The sequence below is a fragment of the Penicillium digitatum genome, chromosome 5 (genome assembly GCF_016767815.1).
Source record: "Penicillium digitatum chromosome 5, complete sequence".
Classification (NCBI taxonomy): Eukaryota; Fungi; Ascomycota; class Eurotiomycetes; order Eurotiales; family Aspergillaceae; genus Penicillium; species Penicillium digitatum.
In genome coordinates, this window is record NC_089388.1 from 98,856 (window position 1) to 122,439 (window position 23,584).

Genomic DNA, 23,584 nt, shown 5'->3' on the forward strand with positions numbered 1-23,584 from the left:
AACATCCACCAGATCCCGCGTGTGCGTGCACATCAAAAGTTGGTTCTTCCTCTACCGAATGAACTATGCTCCCTTCTAAAATTGAAAGATTCACCGAATGGGCCAAAATCTATGGGGGTCTCTACAGCTTCCGTATTGGCCCAGCCACTGCCGTCGTGATCACCGATCGAGGTCTGGTCAAGGAACTGCTTGACAAACGCAGTGCCCTATACAGCTCCCGACCAACCTGTTATGTCGGACAGAACCTCATCACTGGCGGTGACCATCTCCTCGTTATGGACAACAAGGAAACCTGGCGGCTATTTCGGAAGACAGTGCATCAGCACTTCAAGGCGAGCATGTGCGAAAATGAGCATGTCAAGCTCCTCGAAGCAGAGCACACACAGATGATGCGTGACTTCCTCCTGTATCCAGAGAAACATATGATGCATACCAAACGTACCACCAACAGTATCATCATGAGTCTGTTGTATGGGATTCGGACCCCGTCGTGGGATACACCACATATGCAGGAACTCTACGAGATCATGGAGCGATGGTCCAAGGTGATGGAGACTGGAGCGACGCCACCGGTTGATATCTTCCCGGGGCTCAAATGGGTCCCTCAGCGGTGGCTGGGCAACTGGGTTGATCGGTCGGTAGAGGTGGGCAGCGGCATGAAAGCGTTGTACGGGTCCTTCCGACGACGGGCGGTCGAGGCACGACGAAAGGCCGACCAGGGCTCGCAAAGCCGAGCCCGCACGTTCATCGACCACGTACTCGACCTGCAGGAGAAGGAAAACCTCACTGACAACCAGGTCGACTTCCTCGGTGGCGTTATGATGGAGGGTGGATCCGATACCGGGTCCACAATGCTCCTGGTAATGATTCAGGCACTGGTGCAGCATCCCGAAGTACAAGAGCGGGCACGCATCGAGATCGACACTGTCTGTGGTGAAGACCGATCCCCGACATGGGCAGATTTCGGCCATTTATCGTACATCACCATGATTGTCAAAGAGACGATGCGTTGGCGGCCGGTGACGCCACTCTCATTCCCGCATGCCCTCAGTCAAGATGACTGGGTCAATGGGTATCTCCTACCAAAGGGATCAACGGTGTTTCTGAACGTGTGGGGCCTCCACCACGACGAATGTGTCTTCCCCAATCCTGATCGCTTCGATCCTAGTCATTATGAAGGGCGACATCGCCTGGCGTCGGACTATGCCGCCTCGCCGGACTACATGCAGCGGGATCACTTCATCTACGGGGCTGGACGACGGCTCTGCCCAGGGATCCACCTATCGGAGCGCAGCATGTTCCTGGGAGCGGCGAAGCTGCTATGGGGATTTCAGTTCCAGCCGGAGCTCAATGAGTCGGGGGAGGCAATCGCCATCGACACCGACCCGAGTACGGGGTACACTGAGGGATTTCTGGTTTGTCCGCGGGCATTCAAGTGTAGAATTTCTCCTCGGTCCGCTGCGAGGACCGAGACTATTCTTCGTGAGTTTGCGCAGGTCGAGTCGGAGATCCTTTGTCAGTATGCCACCCCCTAAGCGGCAACGCCAAGCGCGAAGATCCAGGCACTGCTGGAACAAGGCTGACTGCAGATGGTTCGGCCGATGGCGGGGTATACACTATGCTTTGGCTCACGTAGTGTGAGGACCGTGAAGGTGATGGCGAGCACGTCACACGGAGTTTTGAGCGGATTTGATTCGTGGAATCTGATTGGAAGGCTGCAGGTGTGAAGGAAATGGCCGTTTTAGGGTGTTTGGATGCGCCTGTATGCATGTGCCATCTCGCAAAATTTGTGCCTTGTTGTGCAGTAGCCCAATCTGTAAAGGATGAATGATGAATCCTGCTGGATCGCGTAGGGTCCGGATCTTGTGGAATCAGGTCAAATCATGTAACTGGACGAAGCAGGTCTACCAATTTTGCTCATAGAATCAACAAGTTTTTAAAAATAATTTTGTTTTGTTTTTTCCTACGACAAGAAAAGGTAAAACAAAAAGAAGACCACGCATCATAACAGCGCTATTGCACTGGGAAATCGAGGCCTTCATGCGGGCCACGGCGACCAGATGTTGGACTGTGTGGGCGTAACCCGGTGATTACAGCATGATCAGGCGTCATATTATCAGGAAGTGCGAGAAGATTGTCGGGTTCCAGAATCAATGACGAAGACCAGGCGTCGAGATCGGAAATCGTAGCAAGGAAGTCCATGTCTAAGCCCGAGTCACTCCCGTCGATTAAACCGTTGTTCGGCGGGCCTGGTGTGTGACCAGCAACCACTGGAGGAGGTCCTGTGGTCATGGATGGGGTTTCACAATTGTTGGTGCGATTCGTGGAAGATGATGCACCGGAAGAGGGCTGGTGGGGAGTCGCGCGGAACTCTGACGCCTTGGTACGGGGCAACGCAGGACAGCGGGCCTGACACTCAATCATGTCCAATGACAGCGGGAGCCGGTCTTCAGCCCCGAGGGAGGAGTCGAGGTGTTTGTGCAGGTCAACGAGAACCTGGATAGCCAATGGCATCCGCGTCTTGCTCGGATTGGAATCGGTATCGTTAGAGCTAGTCTTCGTCAAGGAGGAATCTGGAGCTGAAAATTGGGCTACGCTGTGATGTATAAGCTCATCAACGCAGTATCGCGCCAGCACAGTCTCTCCAGACTTCTGGAAGGAATGCAGATAAATTAGGGCGATAAAGACGCATTGAAGAGGCCCATAGTGGCTGGAGCAGAACCACACGTATGGGGAGAACGCAGGTGCTTGATACAGCTGCAGGTAGATACGCAAGTAATTCACGCAGAGCTGCGCCATGCTGGAGGGTCAAATCGCGTGTCAACAAGTCTGTAATAACACTCCAGTGGTTGTGGATGAATATGAATCCATCATAACTCAATTTAGACAGAATTTGCTGGATGAAGCGGATATACAGCGGAAGATGCAATGGATTATGCGTGAGAGGGAGGAGAGATCGAGCGAAACGGAGCATACCTGGTCCAAGACTTGCGTGATTGCGCATCGGAACTATCTGGGGGTGGCAGAAATGGTTTCTGCAGCAAAATGGCTGTTTCCGATTTCAGCAATGTTAGCATAATTCGAGTCCATGCCGCAAACACGGTTGGCTGGCTTGCATCATCCTTGTATAACGAGGGATGTGTGGATGGCGATGCATTAGCCAAACGGGATGGGATGTACCCCCTTTCCGGGATTCCCTGCGTAGGAATGCGCGCGATAAGTGCGTCGATCTTCCGCAGAAGCTCCTTGGCATCTGTGACCAGCTCACCAAAACCCGCCAGAATTGGGGCCTGCGCACTCTGCAGGTGCGCCAAAATCCTCGCTTGTAATCGAGCAGTCTGATAACGTCCGATCGCGTAAAGAATGGCCACCGATGGTCGATTGGTTACAGAGTCTGTGCGCGGGGAAAGCCTGGTAGGGATATCGCTGGACCCTTCGCAGTGAGAATCAACCATGCTCACGGCCTCCCAGGCCTCGCTCTCGCAACAGGGGGTCAGCCCTGTGGAGATACTCGACTGCACATCGAGCCAAACAATGTGCCACCAAATCCGACGTCGGATTTCTTTATCGACATCACTCAGCGCAGACCATGTTCCCTCCCGATGTAAGCCCATTGTTTGGGCAATGCGCACCGTCGTGCTCACGTGAATCATCCTCAGCATGGGCTCGAAAGGCCGGTCCATGAACGGTGTAGTCAGCAAATTTGCAACTAGCGTATTTGATGTTGGATGTTCCATATGCTGACATAGGGAAAGACTCGTCATATATGCCGACTTAAGGTGGCTCACTGTAGTCTCCTTCTGTAGACCCTGCAGGTTGGTATCTGTCCAGCTGGCAGCGGGCGCGGCAGATGCGCCACAATAGAGGACTGCGAAGAGAAGGCAGATAAAGGTAGGATCATCACGAAGTTCAGCGGAGGGTAAAGCGCTCTCGCTGTTCCGACACCAATCCCAGAACACATCATAATCTGTCTGTAGGGAAGGCGGGTGTACCAGTGGAACAAGCGGCCACACGGCAAGAAAGAATGCCTCCAGCAGGGCATCGCTCACGGGCTTGGTGGGTAGCGACCGTAGGAGATTAAACATGCCCACAGAGGAAATATGGGGAAGGGGAAGATCCGGTTGGGCGTGCTGGTTTTCGTCAAAGAAATCATCGGTCAGCTTCTCCTACAGGAAGATCAACTGCGGTCAGCCATCTTCTTTCCAAGGGACATATTCGGTCCCAGCTTGCCGTTGCTTCTGTTTTGAAGTCAGACTCACCTTTCCAGCCACGAACCCCCAGAAATTCCAACCAATATATCTCACACGGCCACCTCGTCGTATACTCAAATGATCGCGGCAGATAGGATCCAGGGTCGAGAAATCATTTGTTGATGGCACAGGGGAAGGATCCCGGGTTGCGGAGCTACCAATTTGCGGAACCTTCGCATCGCGACACCTGGGGAGTTGAATCGCCTCTTCCCATGAAGGGACTGTTGGATATGGCTCTTGTCGATGTGGGGACGGACTAGGATTGGAGGAGAACTGAGGACGAGGTCTAGAATGTTGATGGGGATGTGGCGCATGGGCCTCTCGGCCCCAATGGGGCCACGGCAGCTCTGGGCGGGCATCTGTCGTGTCTGTAGTGTCTGTCGTGTCTGTAGTATCTCTGGAATCTCTGGAATCTCTGTCTTGCGGCGACACTTGTCGTACACGGCCGGTGGACTCATCACGGATCATGGCCCTGTAGACACAATTCTCTTTCATGCGCACACAGTTGGCACATTCTGGCTGTTCGCGACCGCAGCGAACCTTGCGTCGTCGACAGACGATGCAGCTGAGCGATAATCGGGGTTTCTTGATCTGGCGGCGTTCGGATAAGGACATCGTTCCAACGGGGAGATAATTGGTAGCGTCCTCGTGGGAGGGGGGTGATGGCTTTATATTGGAATCATCTTAGTTTGTTGCAGAGATGATCGATGTAGCCCCATTGGATGACCTGGGAGTTTTCTCACCAATCATTCCCAAGTGCTAATATTTGAGTCCAAGTGGTTTAACAGAAACAGAAAATCAGGATCAAATGAGCAAGAGATATTAAAAACAAAAGAGCTGTATTCTTCACATCCATAATAGAAAACCTTCGAGGCTATCCATGTCTTCATGGCCTGCGCATAGTAGTCATCGTGATGATAGGGTTTATAGTATATAGTACTTACTTCGAGTGAATTCCAACATGAATAGGCTATCATTGAAAAAAAAAAAAAAAAGGGAGATGTGCATAGATCCAATGGTTTCCCCGTCCCCAGGGAAGACCTGTATCTGCCGCGGCTTAACATAAGGGAGTGGTGGAACGGTGGCATGTACGTCAATTACGAGAGGAAATGGATGATCGAACAGAATGATTCAATTTGAAATTCCCGGTCGGGGTCATGCGCGAGATAAAGGATCGCCATGTAGAGAACTGAAGACAGGAGCTTCTGCTAGTGGCGACACGTCCTCCCAAAAGCAAATCTCAAGGCCAGGAGCCAATGGCCGTAGCCAATCCGCAGTACAATTGTACATGATGCTTCTGACGCCTGCATGAGCGCTGGGACCTTGGATCTAGGGGCTGTACGGAGTATACTCGGCAGAACGAGAACCTTTGTATCTTCATGAGGGAACGCTCGGCTTGGCTGAGACTCGCAGCTGCTCGGCTCATGGGGATAATTTGGAGTTCTGGCGAATCACCCGATTCCAGAACTCATCTTAAAAGGATACTTAGATTGCGATTTCCATTGCTGACACGCAAGTTTCCCCGTAGCTAGAGGATACTTGCAGATGTAAATAGGGTTACCTCCAAGCCCCCAACCCGGGTGGTTTCGAATCCCTTGATGGGATCTTCAATGGGGCCAATTTTTTCCTGCAAGTGCTTGATGTTCACATGGATGTCCCACAGCTGGGATTGCAACATGGCAATCATCGAATCAAGTCATTCCCCAACATCTGGCTGGTGCTGACTGTCCACCAGCGGGTCCCCATGGGGCTATCTCGATGGAAGCTGCATCGCTTCTCATTACCGATGACGTGGTCAAACGCGAGCCCATCGGTGGGGGCAGTCTTTCTTGCCGGTCATGCCCTTTTGGATGACACCCTCTTCGCCTCCAGGCCGCTGAGGTGGTCGACACGGGTGCCCTTTTTGGTATTTTAGCAACCGGCTTTTTCGCCGGCCCCGGTCCAGTCAACCCTCCTTGTCGAGCGGGATGCCACTCGCTGGTAGCATCATCGGGGGTTTTGAGGTGAGGAAGGTCCAGTGACTCTTGCAGGGCCATATGGTTGTCAGCATCTCGTTCTTGTTTGTGACTTCATGTCACCTGCCACAGTTTGTCTTATCTACTTCCACCCTGCTATTGGACCTCGCGGGCATGTTGTTCCTTGTGACGATTGCATATCTGCAGTCTACCTAGAGGACCCAATTTAGAGAGTCCAGTATTGAGAACCCTGCAATTGAACTTGGTAAAGAGTGATCAGTGGTCTCTCCAAAACCACCCCCACTGGATCCAGATCATCTTCACCCCTTTCGTCAGGCATTGTTACGGAATAAGCTCGTGGTAGTAAAGATGATCATGTTGTGATGGCATAGCTACGTCAGATGACTACTCTGCTTAGTAATATCCTTAGTCATACCCCAGGCCCTTACAGGCATCGCTCTCCGCCAAAGAGAGTGTCACCCTTGGAGCATACTCACACGATTTAGATGGTCGCAATCATATGGAAGTTCAAGTATAGCACAGCAAGGGTCGTTGTATCTTAGCGTCATCGTTGAAGGAGCCATAATTTGGCACCGACCACAGCATTCATCTTGAATCGTAGGAAAGGTGTTGGATGCCTCAGGCATCACATGTAGGATAGACCAACTAAACAGTCTTCCTTCCACTCTCACCTTCTCTCTCTCCCCGTCCATCCAATTGAATACTGTTTTACCTGCATACATACTATCATTGTATTTGCATCAAAAGGAATGTAATCGTTTTCCACCGAGTTGTTCTGATGATGCGCTTCAAGAATCACTAACTGGATGGTATCACTTAGGGACCCAGATTCGTGGTTTAAAGACATGAACAGCCTTCCATCCATTTTTCCCGTTTGAAATGCATCATAGAAAATCTACCAGTAATCCAATTCAACGCTGTTCTAGTTGACAGGATTCCTAATACCCTCTGGCAGGGGACCTTTATGGTAAACAGCCAAAAGGTTAGGAAATAGGAAGAACAGGCAGAGGTCGGCTGGAGATGGTGAATAACAATTTATCTGTCTCATGTGATCGCAGTCGGATTTATGTCTGTCCAGATGACCCTGAATGACAACATAGATCCGCACCGCGGCAAGCACAGTGCCATTCTGATGTAGATCTCTCTGTCTCAAGAGAGAGGAGTATCACCGAAAAAGGATTGACTAAAAGTTCCTGCAGAGAGTGGAATGGCGATCCTTGTTCTCGTTTCGAATGAAGGCATCGAGACACATCCTCTCCAAGAGAGACTCGCCCTGTGGGGAGACCTCGGGAGAATTCCAATCGATTAGTAAGCGACGACATGGACAAGGCCCGATGACTTGCCGAACGAGGACCCTGGCGGCAAACAGGATCAAATTCCCATCGGGTTACATTTCTACATCTCCTTTAATAGACTCCTGTCTGGACATCCTGCAAGGATGAAGATACGTCTTTTGTTGAATTTCGCTCCAAATCTAACTGCTTCTATACATTGAACGCTCATCACGTGGACACAACTCCCCAGCTTCATCAGTCATTCATTGTGGATCGCATTTATTGCTCGTTTGTGAGAACGTAGCGGTAACGAGCATCGCCGTTTTCCATTTTAACGATGGCCTGGTTGGCATCCTTCATGGGACACTCCTGAATCCAAGGCTTGACGCCCTGGGCAGCAGCCAACTCCAACATTTCCCGGATCTCACCTGGGCTTCCGATCAATGAGCCACCGATCTTGAGAGCCTTAGCAATAAGCACGAAAGCCGGGATCTCCAGAGCACCATCCTCGGGGACACCGAGCTGGATGAAGGTACCGTGGAGGCGCAGAAGTCCACAGTACTGAACAATAGGCATCTTGGAAGAGGAGGCAGTGGAGATGATCAAGTCGAGAGAGCTAGCGTGGTGGGTGGCCCAGTCCTCCTCCTCACCGGTAGCGATGAACTCATCCGCACCCAGCTTGAGCGCATCCTCCTTCTTATCAGACTTGCGGGAGATAGCGACGACGCGGTCAGCACCGAGAGCCTTGGCGAACAAAATAGCAAAGTGACCCAGACCGCCAATGCCAACGACTCCAACGGTCTTTCCGGGGCCACAGCCGTTCCGCTTGAGGGGCGAGTAGGTAGTGATTCCACCGCAGAGCATAGGGGCCGCGTCGGCAGAGGAGATGGCATCCGGGATCTTGATCACGAAGTGCGAAGGAGAGCGGTTGTATGTGGAGTAACCACCGTACGACTTGCCACCGTTGGGGTAAATCCCGTTATACGTGCCGACCATCTTGCTGCAGTGTTGTTCGAGACCCGCGGCGCAGGATTCACAGTCTCCATCCTTGTTCTGACACGAGCCGCTCTGCGCGCCAACACCGACACGGTCACCGATCTTAATATCTCCCACGGCCTGGGATCCGACGCGGACGGCAATGCCGACAACCTCGTGGCCGACGCAGCAAGGGTAGTTGGTGGGTCCCTAGGGGAACGGAGCCCGGCGTTAGCAACGTCATTCCACCCCGATCATGTTCAAGGGGGTTGCGACCTACCCAACCACTGCGCAGAGTGTGCAAATCCGAGCCACAGACACCACAGTGAGTGACCTTGATATCGATGTCGGTTTCCTCCCAGGGCTTAGGCTCGAATTCCTGCCAGACCATCTTCCCCTGGGCGGCTTCGGGGCTGAGGCCTACCCAGCCTTCGAACTTGTAATCGGTGGAAGACATAATCGGATGATAAGGTATAAAATGGGTATTAAGATGGGGATTCCCTGGATTCAATGGAGATGATCTACAATTTTATTCCTGCAGGGTCCTCGATTTCTTTTAAACCATTCACGCGGAGAGATTCGGCTCCGCCTCGGAGGGTTTTGCAAATTTCAATTTGTGGCGACGTGGTCAGTGAGGTGAAGAGAAGGTCCACTTGGCCCGAGTGGACAATCTTGGATTGTCCTGGAGTGGGCGGTAATCACGGCCTTAACCTACGTTATTTCCGGCGACGAAATTTCCACTGGAGGCGAACAAGCCCAGGAACCGCTGGAGGAGGAAGGTTGAGAATCAGATCCTGTCAGATGTACTCCGTCGAATCTCCATTTTTAAGCGATTTGATTTCCCCGGGGATGTAAAACGCTTTCTCACATCCCCTGAGATCGGACTTAAAAACGCAAAGCCCCTGGTTTATTATGCCGGCTTATGCCCGGCATCGTGCGTATATCTGGTTAGGGTGATTTTTTTTGGAAAGGATGTTTCAGAAGAGAACGGAACGGATTGTGATTCGAGGACATGTTTTATACTAGTGGGGAATCGTCATAATAATTCATAATAATTCACAATTATTCATTGATCGCCACTGTCATCAAGCTTTCGCCTCCCCTCCATGACCCGAAGAACCCGCTTTTTGCCGGCGGAAATAATACTGAACACAAAGCACTAAAGCAAGAACCCATGAGGCACCCGCAATAGAGCAGATGGCAGTGAGACCATGCAAATACCTCGGGGCGTCGGAAGTGCGAAAAATCTGCGAGCCAGCGATACCGGCACAGTTAGCAGCCATGATGACCAACGCCAGGGCAACGCTACGTTCCTGGGGTGTGCGGCAGTAGAATGACAGCCAGCCGACATTGAGGATACTAGTATTCTGGGTCAGAGCGAGATATGGATACGGGAGGAGAGGAACGTACTGCATGCTGCAATAAGAGATGTTCGCAACGGCAATCACACCATACCGGTGCCACCTCGAAGCGTGGGGGCTACTTGTCCGAAGACAAGCGTAGGAAATCACATTCCAAGTGATCGCCAAGAGCACAAAGGGACCCCGGTGTCTCGTTTTGTCACTGGGAGTAGTTAGAATCTGTTTCACCTGTCCAAATGGTCATCGCAAAGACTCACGCCGCCAAAGACAAGACAATCAGCCAGATCATGCTACAGTAGACCGGAACCGAAGCCAAGGCGTTCGCCCGGACGGCCCCGAATCCGAGCCCTTTGATCATGCTGGGTGTGTATTGGGTCAACCCATTGAAGCCAGTCATCGAGACCAAAGTTACAAACACATGTTGCAAGATGCGCGGCTGCTTGACGGTCTGCCAGATATCCGATCCCGAAATCTGGATGTGGCCCTTGGCTTTGAGGGGGTCATCTAGCAGAACGCGGTTGCGAATGATATGTGACTCGCGCTCCGTGAAGTAGCTCCAGCGACCGAAGGAGATTAATGGACGTCCGTCTCCGGCAGCTGGGGGCACAAGGAGAGTGAAGACGATTGCGATAAACAGGGTGATCAAGCCCTCGACTGGAATGTTTGTTAGACGAGCTCGGCTGGTAGACTGTATGCTCTGATCCGGACTTACCAAGAAAGATCCATCTCCATCCCTCCATCCCATGGGTGCCATTCAGCTGAAGCAGACCGGCAGATATCAAGCTCGATGTAGCCGATGCGAACATCTGCCCATAGAAGAAAAGACTGGTACGAAGACTGGTCTCATCCTTTTTGTACCAAGTGGAGAGATAGTATAGAGCGCCTGCAGAGCGTTAGTCCGATGATCTAGCACAACAGATCTCCATCGATATCCATACCAGGAATAAAGCCACCCTCACAGAATCCCAACAAAATTCTCGTAACCAGGTACGCGGGGAACGACTTTACAAAGGCCTGGAAGGTTGCCACCAACCCCCAAGCGAACAATTGACCTGACAACCAGACACGAGGTCCTATTCGCTGCAGGATGATATTCGAGGGGATCTCTGAAAGAACAATCCCCGCGGAGAGCAGTTGTGATCCGATATTTATTTGGTTTGTTGTGATATGGAGATCTTTGGTGATTGTCGACGTCAAAACGGCACTGATATTGCCGCGATCCATTTGCAAGGCGAAGAAGGCGCCTGCGAGAATAGGAAGGAGGATGAAGTCGATTCTAAGGGGATTGTGTGAGTGAGATGTTTATCGTGCTCAGAACTATACGTACTTCCGTCGAACGGCCGATTCTTCGGTATCCCAGTCTTTGACGATACCATGAACAGACTCACTAGGTGAAGTAATGATCTGCTCGCCTATTTTGTGTTTCTCATCGAAGAAATCTTGATCTGCCATCTTGTGCTTCAGACCTGGAAAAATCTCAAAGAGATCTCAAACAGGAAGTATGATCGATAGGTGAATTTACAGGAATACGGATGATGGACCACTCTTATAGAAAGAAAAATCGGGAGACACCAAGACCTTCTACTGAACAGCTCGAAATGACAATGCATGTGGGTATTTTTTTTTTGAGGATGTCGCGACACGGGGAGATATGGCGCAATCACGATGTCTCTGACGGGATTCGCCGAGGGTTCAGGTTTGGGGATTCGTTTTACGATGGAGACGGAGATTGGTTCTGTCTTTCTTTTTGAGGGGCTCTTTCTTTGACTTTAACGATGGCTGTTATGGCTGTTATTTCAAAAGTCTAGAGCCACGTTGCCGGCTGACCTTTCCGCGTCTATAGCGCCTATCATGGACATTTCGTTCAAAGGAACGAAGTGGATACGATCGTGGCTCCCCGTTTTACAATCTCAAACATCCAGCTTCTTATACCCATACATCCCAAGACACGCCATATCGACTAGTTAACGGCACTTGGGGACCTTCGGCGTCCACGATGTATCCCGCATCACACCAGTCAAAGGAGACCCGAGGCTGTGCGCCATAGAAGCCATCATATTGTGGATGTAAAGCATCTTTGAGCGTACTCACTGGGTCTACCGGTTGGAGAACATCCCAAGGCTCGATGCAAGTCATACCCTGACACGACTTGAGGACCATCAAAAGAGCGTCGAGTCGACTGAGAGTCTGGGATAAGGTGCGACCGAGAATGTGGGGAGCCTCACAGTCCCCCTGGAATGTCGTCGGGTACAGATTGTTCAGCTGGTACGGATCGGTCTTGCAAATGGATTAGTCCTTGCGATGATCCAAACCCAAGGTATCATTTACTCACCGAGAGATCGTACAGTTCGTGTTCATTGTTGCACCAGACCGAGTAGTACAGATTGTAGCCTTCTCCAAGCAAGCGCACGGATTTGTAGGTGTTGTTCGGGATGAGGGTCGAGCCTCCGGGGCCTGCCTTGGAATTAGCATCACGTATTCCGGACCACAAGGTTGCCCGGGACTGACCAAGACCACTATAAGCACCTTCGACCACCGCAGAACCCCAATATTCCACGGTCACATGTTCATGCCGCTCACCACCAAACCCGGGCATCACAGGAATGGCTGTACCATCGAAATCATCCCTGGTCGGAATACCCGCAAGATGGAACAAGGTCGGTGCCAAGTCCACATGAGTAGTCACCGCATCCTGTACATCTCCCTTGGCAACTCCAGGGCCCCGAATGAACAAGGGGACCCGAATATCCTCCTCAAACCCGCAAGTCTTCCCGGGTGGCAGTCTGTGCTGGCCAATGTGGAACCCATTATCCGAGGTATAGATGATATACGTATGATCCAGCTGACCACTCTTTTCAAGGCGAGTGACAAGCCCATCCACTAATTCATCCACACCTTGAAGGGCGCGCAGACGGGAACGATAAAAGTGATCGTGGTAGTCGACCACCGATTGATTCTGCAGAGGCAGATCATGAACCCAGCTGACTCCACTTGGCTGCGCAAGACAAGATCAGTCGGAATGAACCCTCCGAGCCACGTTCCTTTCAATCAAGGCTGCACTTACCTGGTCCGGATTGAAATTTGCCGTGCGAGGCACCGTGACATCCTGGAATAAATGCGTGTGTCGTTGGAGGGGGATGGGTGCAGACATGTAGGTCTTCCCTGAAGCGACATTGCCGGGGTCAATATTTGAGTGCGGCGCGACGGGCGACACCGCCAGGAAGAAGGGCCTCTCCCCGGCCAAGGCATCATCGAGGAAGCCCAGTGCTTTTCCCGTGATCACGTCGATGGTATGTTCACCCTCATGGCTGACCGGTGGTTCGTGGTTTCGCTGATAAGTCGAATTAAGGTACGAATACGTATAAGGATCGAGAAGGAAATCCGATCCATTGAACCCATTGATGTGCGGGCTATGGTAGTTGTCTACGGTATGTGCGTTGAACATTTTGCCAGTGTAATACGTATCATAGCCCGCCCCTTGCAGCCAGAGCGGGAGGAAATCATCATTGAACCCGCGCTCGACAAATTTGGGATATCCACCGTAGGGCGGATTAACATCGGTTACATTGGTGTTGTGTGCCTGGCGACCGGTCCACAGACTCACGCGCGACGGACAGCACAGGGCTGTGGTGACAAAATGGTTGCGGAAAAAAGTGCCCTGGTCGCGAATGTGTTTTGAGATCAGGGGGGTATAGGATATGGAATCCAGTTGGAGGTCTTGGTCGTCGGTGATCACCAAGAGGATATTTGGTTTGCGCGATTGTGCTTGACTGTCTTTCAGGATAGATTGGGCTGATGGCAAGTTGGATTGGGGAGTGAGAGCAGTGACCCCCGCGATGAGGCCGGCAAGGGCAGTGAGTAATCTCATTTTTCCCAACGAGAAAGATGAAGCTGAGTTGATGCAAAAGTCCCAAACGAATCCAAAGCTCTCCATGGAGACGATGATGCCATCGATGGCTTCAATGGCGATCCAGTGGGGCCGATCTCCCGGGGAGCTTCCGGTCTTCAGGTGAATTTGAACAACTCTTTCTCTTGTCCATCGGGTTGCTTCCTGGGGTTCGATGCATCTCTCTATGTTGTACGGAGTAGTCTGATCGTGGATGAGAGTCTCAAAAAGTGAATGGCTTTTCAGCACTTCTATCAAAGTGCCATATAGTTCCCCTGTTTCCATACGTCACGACCACTGGATTCTGCAAGGACATCTCTACACAAGGTGATGTCTGAAAGCAGAAGTTCTGAGTTGGTTCTCTATCAAATGATCGGGTCAACGGTCAACGGTCAAGGGACAGGGTACAGACGATGGAAATCTCCCTGGGGAGACATTCGAGGAGAGTCAAAGACCTTAGATAAGCAAGGCGTCTTATGTAATCCCATCTTCAAGCCCAGGTCCTTCTCTTCTCATCTCATCTACTAGGCCTTACTGGTTTCAGACGTCACAGCGAAAATCTGCAAAGAACGAAGAGCCCAAGACACGGAGATTCGAGATCGATTTCTGTTTCCAAATGTCGATGAAAGTGGATCCCTATCTGATGGCGTGCTTTACAACTCCAATGAGCACACCTGGGCTTCAAAGAGGCAATTAATTATGCCTCTCACGTCCACTCCACATCGATCTCTTTTTATTTCGTTTTGAGAAGATGGCGATAGAAAGCGACACGGTGGAGTCGGTACCCCCAGGTACCATTGTGTCCCAGGGCAATGATCCGGATAGCCATACTCAAGACGAAGAGAGTCCATTACTCCCGCGACCTGACACGGAGACTGAGCTCAAGGCGGTGGCCGGTGTTGGAACGATTATCGCGGTGCTTCTGCTCGGTAAGAGATATCGTCATACACGATGACGGAAGATCTAATCGAATGTAGGTGAATTTGTTTCCAATGCCGATGCGACACTGGTCATGGCCGCGGCGGGCCGCATCTCCTCCGAGTTCAACCGTCTACGCGACGCTAGTTGGCTCTCGACGGGATATACACTGGGTGTTTGTGCTGCACAACCAATGGTGAGTCAGCATCAACACCGCATCGGAGATGTCCCAAGGTCTCACTGTCGTTTAGTACGGAAAATTGAGTGATATCTACGGCCGCAAGCCTATGTTGCTGCTCTCATATCTGTTATTTGCAGTTGGCTGTTTAATGAGGTAGGGAAAGTCCTTATCTAGCGGCCAGAACAACAATTCTGATCACACATAGTGGCCTCGGAACCAAGATGTGGGTGGTGGTTTGTGGTCGCACGATCAGCGGAATGGGCGGTGCAGGAATCATGACGATCAGCTCCATCATCATCACAGACATCGTGCCCAAACGCGAGGTCGCTGCTTGGAGATCATATGTGAATATCGCTATGACATTTGGACGCAGTCTCGGGGGTCCATGGGGCGGTTGGCTGAGCGATACAATCGGATGGAGATGGTGAGTCGAGACTGATCTGACAGCTGCATCTACTATCGAATCTAAACTCTCTAGGTTGTTCATCCTTCAAGCTCCGTTCCTCGCTTTGGCTGCCGTTCTTGTGATCATGAAACTGCATGTCGGTGAGAAGCCACAAGCCACCTCCAAGGAAAACAAACTTGCCAAAGTTGATTTCCTCGGAACGGCACTAATAGGCTCGTCTATTGTCGCCATGACCACACTGCTCGACCAAGGCGGGAAATCCTTTCCATGGAGATCATGGTGGACACTCCTTTTAGCCAGCGGCGGAGTCTCACTCCTAATCGCCTTTGTGCTTGTGGAAGCTTACGTTGCTCGCGAACCGATATTCAACCTTCGCATTCTGCGACGCACAAACGTCGCCATGGCATACATCATCGGCGCACTCCAGGTAACCGCGCAACTGGGATTAATGTTCTCCGTCCCCCTCTATTTCCAAGTCACCCAGCGCGCATCAATGACGGCGGCGGGCGTGCATCTCATTCCAGCAGTGGTGGGAAACACTCTTGGCGGACTACTTGCAGGAACTTTGATCCGGCGCACAGGACAGTTCAAAATCCTCCTCGTCCTCGCGGGCCTGGTTGCCGGCATTTCCTATGTCCTCCTCTACCTCCGCTGGGATGGACACAGCGGCTTCTGGGAGTCACTATTTATTTTCCCCGGCGGATTTGGGACAGGTATCGCAGGAGCGTCCTCATTTATTGCCATGTCTGCAATGCTACCGGCGGAGGATATCGCCATGGCGACGGCGGGATATATGCTTGTTGCAGGATTCTCCATGACGGCTGGTGTGACTACATCCAATTCTGTTCTGGGGATGGAGTTCCAGCGGCAGCTAAGGCTCAATGTTCACGGGCCTGGGTCTGAGAAGGTGAGTCCTTTCTTGTTAAGGACTTTCACGCCTTTGTGCTAATGTTTTTAGGTTATTCAACGTGCGATGGCGGATACCAATTATATCGCGCAACTAAGTGGCCAGCTACGAGAGATTGTGGTGGCTTGCTATATTTCGGGACTCAAGCATACGTATCGTGAGTTGGCTAATTTTCTTAAATTGGGCATTTTCCACTAACATGCTGCAGTTTTTTCCCTTGGTTGTTCGCTTTTGGCGTCATTCACTGGGCTTTTTATTGTGCGCCATCAAATCTAGACTTCACTATAACATCGGACCATCTTCGGTGTGGTTATAAACAGATCAAATATAGTCAGAGAATGCATAACAAGAGAGAGCAATAATCAAAAAGGATCACGTTAACCGCCATTTTTCCCTCGCGGTTCTTCTGGCCTGTCATCTGTTTCACATATGTCCCAGGTCTAAACTGCGCACCCAATGCACTTGGTGTATAGGATTTCGGAACTGTATTTTGCCAACATGAAGAGACTACCTGCTAGGGTAGATCTCCCTTTGAATATCATGGCACATAGGCATGCAATGACCAACGGGTAAGCATCTCATCAAATCTCCTACTCTATGCAAGAACCGATTGCTTACAGTTCATGCCTGCCTTAGTTATGGTCGAGGTAATGCTTCAATAAATAATTACTGTCATGCTACTATTCTAGTCCGATAGAACGACCCAACCACGATCGGCAGCAGAGGAGTCTAAGCTCAAAGCCTACCATAGCAGGGAGAAGGTAAGAGGGCGAAACTTCTCGTTCCCACTATCTTGGATCCATTCAATGGGCGTTGTCACCTCCAGGTATTGTTAACCGTCACAGCTGTGGCACCACAGGTGGCGGGAACAGTATACGACAGGTTCGGGTCACTCTCCCACGTAATCGTTCCATCACTCACTACCCGAATAAACTTATAGGTGAAGCTAATGCCCGCTGGAAGAGTCACAGTCACGAACCATAGATGGTTGCTGGTAGTGTATGAAGAAGCGCTCAGCGCAATAGCACTGCTTGGGGACCAAGAGCCAAGCTCAGAGATAGATCCAGCAAGCTTGATGTTTTGGCCATATAAAGTAGTGGCAATCACGTTGAAGGTCACTGCAACAGCAGTTGGCGTGGTGCAAGATGTTATCGTTGAGGTAGTCTTCGTGGCAGGAGTCGTCTTGGTGGTAGTTGCACCGCCTGATCCGGTCGTAGTTCCGCTGCCTGACCCACTCGTCAAAGTGCTGGGCCAGGCAGTGTTGGTGGCACTGCTGAAAGTACCAACAGCCGACGTATATTGACATTGTCCAGGAACGCTGCTGGCAGAAGTTTCACCCCATGGTGCAGGAACGATGGCATTCCGACGTTCGTTGGCGGTAAGTAGGGCTGCGTAGGACCAGGTCAGGTCACGGGCTGAGAGTTGCGAGCCATCGGACCTGGAGAATTGCTCGGACAAGGAGCCACTGGAGGGAGCGTATGTTTCCTGGGATATATGTCAGTCGGGGTAGCCCACAAGAGATAGTGTTTCGCACCATACCACAACACGAACGTATCCATCTGCATATGTCTTGACAGCACTCACGATCGAGGCGTACGTATCACTAGAAGAGGAGTAGGTACCAGGCGCAGCGGAGCTGTACAGATCCTTGAAGAAGCTCAAAGAGACAGATGTGATTGTCAAAGAACCGATCTGGTTCCACGTGTATATAGCATCATACAACTGCTCGGCTGCAGCCAAAGTGCACAGGTACCAAGGATTACCATTGTAGTAGGAGTCCTCTGGGTATCGACCAACAGACACAGCCTTGCCCGCAGCGATACCAGAGTTGAGAGAGTAGACCGACCGGAATGAATCAGTCACAACTTTGTGGTTCGCGAGTGCACGAGCTGAGCAAGGCTGGAACGTGGTGTCATCACATCCTGCCTCCGGGTCAAAGGTTTGAATACTGCCAAGCAGGGTGTTGGCGTCTTTGCCAGAGCGGCCACCACCAAAGTTGGCCAGAATGTAGGATCCAGTCCAGAAGGATTGTAAGAAGCATAAGACCTGCGGAGCCTGAGAGTCACAGGACGAACATGAAACCCCGACTTGCCTTGCGAACGTGCTTCCCTCCACCAAGGCGCGGTGCTGAGCCGCGATGGTAAAGAATGACGAGCCGGAAACTTCCTCCCAGAGATCTCTAGGGGGTCAGCAATGTGCATCACTACAATCCAAGGTACACTTACCAAATCCGGTCTGATTCCAGTACTGGGCAACATAGGAGAGATCGTTGCGTACAATGGGCCAGACAATGTTGGTCGCATAGGTGGTGTATCCATTATCCTAAGTGGATGAGTCAAGCCGTGGTAACGCGAAATGATTCAAAATTCATACCATAAGCCATTGGCCAAACGAAATCAATGCAGTGGCTCGCAAGGCTGGTCCATCACGCTGGGGGCGACCCCAAGAGCCTGTGAAAGCTGTCTCATCGGTATTGAACTTGGGCTCGCCCAATCCACCGCCACCCGAAAGATCTCCAGAGGGATTTGACACCGTCTGTATGTAGGCCTGCGCATTGATGTATTCTTCAATCACATCTAGCAAAGCGCTGTCGCCGTTCTTGAACAGATCGATCAAAGTTTTGAACACCAGGGCCGAGTCTCGAGTCCAAGTATAATAATCTATAGACTCAGTTAGTTTTCAGTTTGACTAACAGCTGCGTGATAGCTTACAATTAGGGTTAGAGGTACTCGGGCTGGCGACTACAATGCCTGGCTTTGCATTCGCAGCATAGGCACCAGCCGATCCGATGTTATTCAGAATACCCTGCCTTGCCACCACGCGTTCAGTCGCCAACCAGATATCCAAACTTCCTGTCGCACGAGGGGCCAATATCTGTTGCACGGCCATGACGACCTGGCCAAGAGTAAGCGCCCAAAGCGCAGCCCAAAAAAATCGAACCATGATGGGGTTAGGAGGTAAGTTGGTTTGGTATCATCGTGGAGGTCAAACGTGCTTTTTATAGGGGCGGGCAGGTAATGCAGAGGACTTGAGCTACTGAAAATGCACTCGGTCGCAACTCCTAAATGGATTGATGCACTTGCGTGGAACTTGCATGGAGCGTGCATGATATTGCATGATACTGCATGATACTACACTATTGCAGAAGAAATGGGCTCCGGGAGTCTCGGAGAAATGCTGTTAGAAAAGAACATCGGCATTTCCCTGCTTCACCGTTAGCTTGGGATCTGATTATAGCGCTATTGAAGAGCTTCATTCTGGATTCTGCAAGTTTCAAGGTCGTGTCTCTCTTCAGCAGGCGGGTCGAACATCTCCCGAGACACATGTGAGGTCTTATTTTCCGATTATTGATCTCCACCTCAATCGCTCAGATTCGCACGTTAGTTACCCTCAAGAAGATTCCCAGTCTTTATCTCTGGCATTTGACCCCGTTGAATCTCTACCCCCGGTCATCCTTGACCGCGGAGTCCGGGGGGGGGGCTGGCTGATGGCGACCAATCAGCCCGTTGAATTATCTCCGTCAACACGCTAGGCCTGACTTGAAACGTTCTTTTCGGCGAGAAATGAGTGACTTGTGAGATTGATACGACCTTGCTTGCTTTCTTGTCTTCCAGGTTGTTCTGGAGATGTGGGACTGTACCCAATCCCGCAGATGGGCAAAGCTCCGGAGAGATGGACCTCTTTAAGACTGGTGCAGGACCTAGTGTGACAAGTATCCTGCAGCTTCGGAGCTGCCTCTTTTGCCGGAGAATTATCAGCTTTTCCCTCGGTGCATTGACTTGATATCTCGGTCCACCGGAGTAGACTTCAAGGAATTTGAAATTTTTACGTCTGGTGCGTCTAACCGATTGGATTGGAACTATGAATGGCTTTTTCGATTTCGGATTTCCAAACAAAGGTCCATCTTTTGCTGATCCGGATGATATGGCGGTCATGTGCAGCATGCAAGTAGAAGCTATACAACATAAATCAGGTCTGACTGCTCCCCCGGTTGGTTTATCCAAGAACCACATCCTCGATAACACAATCAGTCCTGCTTTGCTCATGGCTGCAAACCTGAAGAGCCTCACATTCATAGCAACCACACTACTATGGCAGACGGCTATGGGCCTGACCCCCACGGAATGGCGCAGTCAATCAATCTATTTCCTGTTGACTGATCGCTTCGGACGCAGCGACAATTCATTAACTGCTAGTTGCAACGTTTATGACAGAGTATGCACATTTTTTGGCGTGGATTTTCGATCGATGCACTCATAACGCGTACTAGATTTATTGCGGTGGCAGTTGGCAGGGTATTATCAACCAAGTATGCGTCAAATCCTCCGTACAAACTGCCTATACTGACTTGACTACCAGTTGGATTATATCCAGGGAATGGGCTTTACAGCCATTTGGATCACTCCAGTAACAAAACAGCTCCCGCAAAACACCGGCGATGGTATGTCCTATCATGGGTACTGGCAGCAAGATATGTACGGGTATTAAACGGTTGATTCCGAGAGTTTTGCTCATTGTCTTAACTAGATACAATGTCAATCCAAACCATGGCACGTCTGATGATCTCTTGGCACTCTCAGAGGCACTGCACGAGCGAGGCATGTATCTCATGGTTGACGTTGTGGCAAACCATATGGTACATTATCTTGAACAATTAGGTGGAATCTTTCTAATAAGCCAATAGGGATACGCTGGAGCTGGAAACACTGTGGATTACAGTGTCTTCACTCCCTTCAGTTCTTCGTCTTACTTCCATCCTTACTGCTTGATCAGTAACTATAACAATCAATCCGACGTCGAGAATTGTTGGCTTGGCGATACCACTGTATCGCTCCCCGATCTCGACACACTCCAGAGCTCAGTGCAGACACTCTTGAACAATTGGATTGGGGATTTAGTGTCAGTTTACTCCAGTAAGTCTAATAATTCATGTCAAAAATCCGGCCTAACATTGTCAGTTGATGGATTACGCGTCGATACCGTGAAGCATATCCAGAAGTCTTTCTGGCCTGGATTCAATGCTGCTGCAGGCATCTATGCTGTCGGAGAGGTCTTCGATGGAGATCCAGCTTACACCTGCGACTACCAGAAGTACATTGACGGTATCTTGAACTATCCCATGTGAGATGACTGCCATCCGGCTTCATAGAGAGAAACTAACCATCTAGCTATTATCCACTTCTACGTGCATTCCAATCTTCTAGCGGTAGCATTAGCGATTTATACAACATGATTGGTATTGTAGCATCTAAATGTGCAGATCCAACCCTGCTGGGTAATTTCATCGAGAATCACGATAACCCACGTTTTCCAAGGTGAGATATTCTATCTTCTCCGAAATACATGACACTAACTACATTCTCTCATAGCTACACTAGCGACTACTCACAGGCCAAGAATGTAATCTCGTTCATCTTTTTTTCAGACGGCATTCCCATTGTATACTCCGGCCAGGAACAACACTATAGTGGTGCAAATGACCCAGAAAACCGCGAAGCTATCTGGCTGTCGGGATACTCCACTACCGCAGAGTTATATCAATATATCGCAATCACGAATGACATCCGCAAAGCGGCGGTTGCAGCAGACCCCAGCTATCTTACGACCAAGGTACGGATTATTTTAAAGCTATTCTGGTGAGGCACGCTGACACATTCTAAGAATGTGCCCTTCTATCAAGACAACCATACACTCGCCATGAAGAAGGGATCGGACAGCTCGCCAGTCATAACGATTCTTTCCAATGCCGGGTCATCCGGACCCTCCTACACATTGTCTTTAAGTGGCAGCGGGTATTCATCAGGTGCGAAGCTGATAGAGTTGTACACCTGCACGTTTATAACGGTGGATTCCAGCGGTAAAATCGCCGTGTCAATGGCATGCGGACTACCACGGGTTCTTATTTTTGCATCCTCCATGAGCAATAACGGGCTATGCGGCGTATCCATCCCCAGTGCTACAGCTACCACCACAACTCAGACCATTGCTACGACGACAACCACTACGGGGGCGAGGTGCATCCAAGCCACTGCCCTGCCGGTTCTATTCAAAGAGGTTGTGACTACTTCTTATGGCCAGGAGATCTACATCTCCGGGTCAATCCGCCCACTTGGCACCTGGGACACGAGCAAAGCCATCGCACTGTCTGCAAGCAGCTACACTTCTTTCAATCCCTTGTGGGAAGCGACTATCATCCTGCCCGTCGGAACAACATTCCAGTATAAATTCCTTAAGAAGACGATCAGATCTTCAACTGTGATGTGGGAAAGCGATCCCAACCGGTCGTATACGGTGCCAACTGGGTGTTCTGGAACTACGGCCACTGTGACAGCGAGCTGGAAATAAAAACCTGAAAAGTGATGCTGAGGATAGACTTTGCTTGGAGATAAATTCACGCCTCAAAATTTGTAACTCTCACTGACAACTAACCGGCCCCTGAAATTTTTTTTCAAAAAATACGGACCATCGCAAGCGAGGGTCTGCCACCTATTTGCAATACACCACCTAAATGCAAGTTTTTTTTTTCCTTTTTTTTTAACCGCCATTTACCACCCTACAACATAGTAATTAAATTAATTAAAAATAAGAAACAAATTCACTGACCAATTTAATACTAGAATACAAATTCAATTCAATCTCCCCGGCGTTTCTTGGCTCGTCCGTGCTTCCTGATTTCGATCAACACCTTCTTCCACTTCCGCCTCGTTTTGTCTTGATGGGCTTTTTCACTCAATTTGTATTCTTTATACTTCATTTCTTTGACTTGGGTGGAATTGATGATACCGGTGATCGGTATATGACGGCGAGAAGTGTCATACCTAGCATGGCGTGCCCCCATAATAGCTTGTGTTTGGTCGAACTCCCGCTGTAGCTGGAGAGCTAGTATAACCTGCGCTTCAGTCCCCTTTGCAAGCTTTGCAAGCTTTGCAAGCCCTTCTTTAAAGCGCTGTGTGGTAGGATCGTATTGGTTTAGCCGGTAGCTAATCCTTCGAATCCTTTCAGCGGTTTTTGGCGTACTAAACTCGGTATTTTGGGAGGCAATTGAAGGTGTATTTGACTGGGGTGAATTGTCATCGAATGGATCGTATGACTCTAATTCATCGGTAATCAGCTTGGAATTAATAGGCCAAAGGCCAGTTAATTTAAACCCAAGCTTAATAGTATGTGGCCGGAAGGTTTTACGCCTAATTTCGCCAATTGCGTATAGGAATTCATCCTTCGAAAAAGTGCGGCATCCAGTCATTGTAGCCGCTTCAACAGCCTCACTATGCCAGTGCTTATACACGCTTAACACGCCGACATCGAGAGGTTGTAGTATATGGCTAGTATGCGAGAGTAAGAAGAACAATATGATGTTGTTCTTCTCACAAAATTGTATAAATTGGCGTGTTAAATGTGATCCAAAACGGTCACATAAAACAAGCCTTTTTGTACCAATTGTACGGCCAAT

General features: G+C 50.3%; 9 protein-coding genes across 9 annotated transcripts; 4 read left to right on the forward strand and 5 right to left on the reverse strand.

The window, feature by feature from the left end:
• Positions 1–65: 65 nt before the first annotated feature.
• Pdw03_1263 (Cytochrome P450) lies at positions 66–1,535 on the forward strand (the record flags this gene model as incomplete). The annotated part of the gene is made up of 1 exon (XM_014679761.1): positions 66–1,535. The coding sequence occupies one exon, from the start codon at positions 66–68 to the stop codon at positions 1,533–1,535; it is 1,470 nt and encodes a 489-aa protein (XP_014535247.1).
• Positions 1,536–2,013: 478 nt separating this feature from the next.
• Pdw03_1264 (MacR) lies at positions 2,014–4,865 on the reverse strand (the record flags this gene model as incomplete). The annotated part of the gene is made up of 3 exons (XM_066099858.1): positions 2,014–2,800; positions 2,977–4,166; positions 4,260–4,865. The coding sequence occupies 3 exons, from the start codon at positions 4,863–4,865 to the stop codon at positions 2,014–2,016; spliced, it is 2,583 nt and encodes an 860-aa protein (XP_065957585.1).
• A 2,914-nt stretch (positions 4,866–7,779) lies between these two features.
• On the reverse strand, positions 7,780–8,932 carry Pdw03_1265 (Zinc-binding alcohol dehydrogenase, putative; the record flags this gene model as incomplete). Its single annotated transcript, XM_014679759.1, has 2 exons — positions 7,780–8,685; positions 8,756–8,932. 2 exons carry the CDS (start codon positions 8,930–8,932, stop codon positions 7,780–7,782), a joined length of 1,083 nt encoding a protein of 360 aa, XP_014535245.1.
• A 628-nt stretch (positions 8,933–9,560) lies between these two features.
• Pdw03_1266 (Major facilitator superfamily domain, general substrate transporter) lies at positions 9,561–11,288 on the reverse strand (the record flags this gene model as incomplete). Its single annotated transcript, XM_066099859.1, has 6 exons — positions 9,561–9,834; positions 9,886–10,038; positions 10,094–10,490; positions 10,549–10,719; positions 10,775–11,112; positions 11,164–11,288. 6 exons carry the CDS (start codon positions 11,286–11,288, stop codon positions 9,561–9,563), a joined length of 1,458 nt encoding a protein of 485 aa, XP_065957586.1.
• Positions 11,289–11,762: 474 nt separating this feature from the next.
• Pdw03_1267 (Alkaline phosphatase-like, alpha/beta/alpha) lies at positions 11,763–12,987 on the reverse strand (the record flags this gene model as incomplete). The annotated part of the gene is made up of 4 exons (XM_014679757.2): positions 11,763–12,113; positions 12,169–12,290; positions 12,345–12,831; positions 12,901–12,987. 4 exons carry the CDS (start codon positions 12,985–12,987, stop codon positions 11,763–11,765), a joined length of 1,047 nt encoding a protein of 348 aa, XP_014535243.2.
• Positions 12,988–13,123: 136 nt separating this feature from the next.
• Positions 13,124–13,956, forward strand: Pdw03_1268 (uncharacterized protein; the record flags this gene model as incomplete). Its single annotated transcript, XM_066099860.1, has 4 exons — positions 13,124–13,126; positions 13,186–13,264; positions 13,640–13,690; positions 13,745–13,956. 4 exons carry the CDS (start codon positions 13,124–13,126, stop codon positions 13,954–13,956), a joined length of 345 nt encoding a protein of 114 aa, XP_065957587.1.
• Positions 13,957–14,473: 517 nt separating this feature from the next.
• On the forward strand, positions 14,474–16,410 carry Pdw03_1269 (Major facilitator superfamily domain, general substrate transporter; the record flags this gene model as incomplete). Its single annotated transcript, XM_014679756.2, has 7 exons — positions 14,474–14,651; positions 14,700–14,836; positions 14,892–14,974; positions 15,027–15,245; positions 15,300–16,134; positions 16,186–16,291; positions 16,343–16,410. 7 exons carry the CDS (start codon positions 14,474–14,476, stop codon positions 16,408–16,410), a joined length of 1,626 nt encoding a protein of 541 aa, XP_014535242.2.
• A 540-nt stretch (positions 16,411–16,950) lies between these two features.
• On the reverse strand, positions 16,951–19,077 carry Pdw03_1270 (Six-hairpin glycosidase; the record flags this gene model as incomplete). The annotated part of the gene is made up of 5 exons (XM_014679755.1): positions 16,951–17,619; positions 17,674–18,311; positions 18,360–18,456; positions 18,508–18,794; positions 18,846–19,077. 5 exons carry the CDS (start codon positions 19,075–19,077, stop codon positions 16,951–16,953), a joined length of 1,923 nt encoding a protein of 640 aa, XP_014535241.1.
• A 999-nt stretch (positions 19,078–20,076) lies between these two features.
• Pdw03_1271 (Rutin-alpha-L-rhamnosidase) lies at positions 20,077–22,479 on the forward strand (the record flags this gene model as incomplete). The annotated part of the gene is made up of 8 exons (XM_066099861.1): positions 20,077–20,349; positions 20,405–20,443; positions 20,494–20,609; positions 20,662–20,770; positions 20,819–21,047; positions 21,093–21,255; positions 21,504–21,744; positions 21,796–22,479. The coding sequence occupies 8 exons, from the start codon at positions 20,077–20,079 to the stop codon at positions 22,477–22,479; spliced, it is 1,854 nt and encodes a 617-aa protein (XP_065957588.1).
• Positions 22,480–23,584: the final 1,105 nt, after the last annotated feature.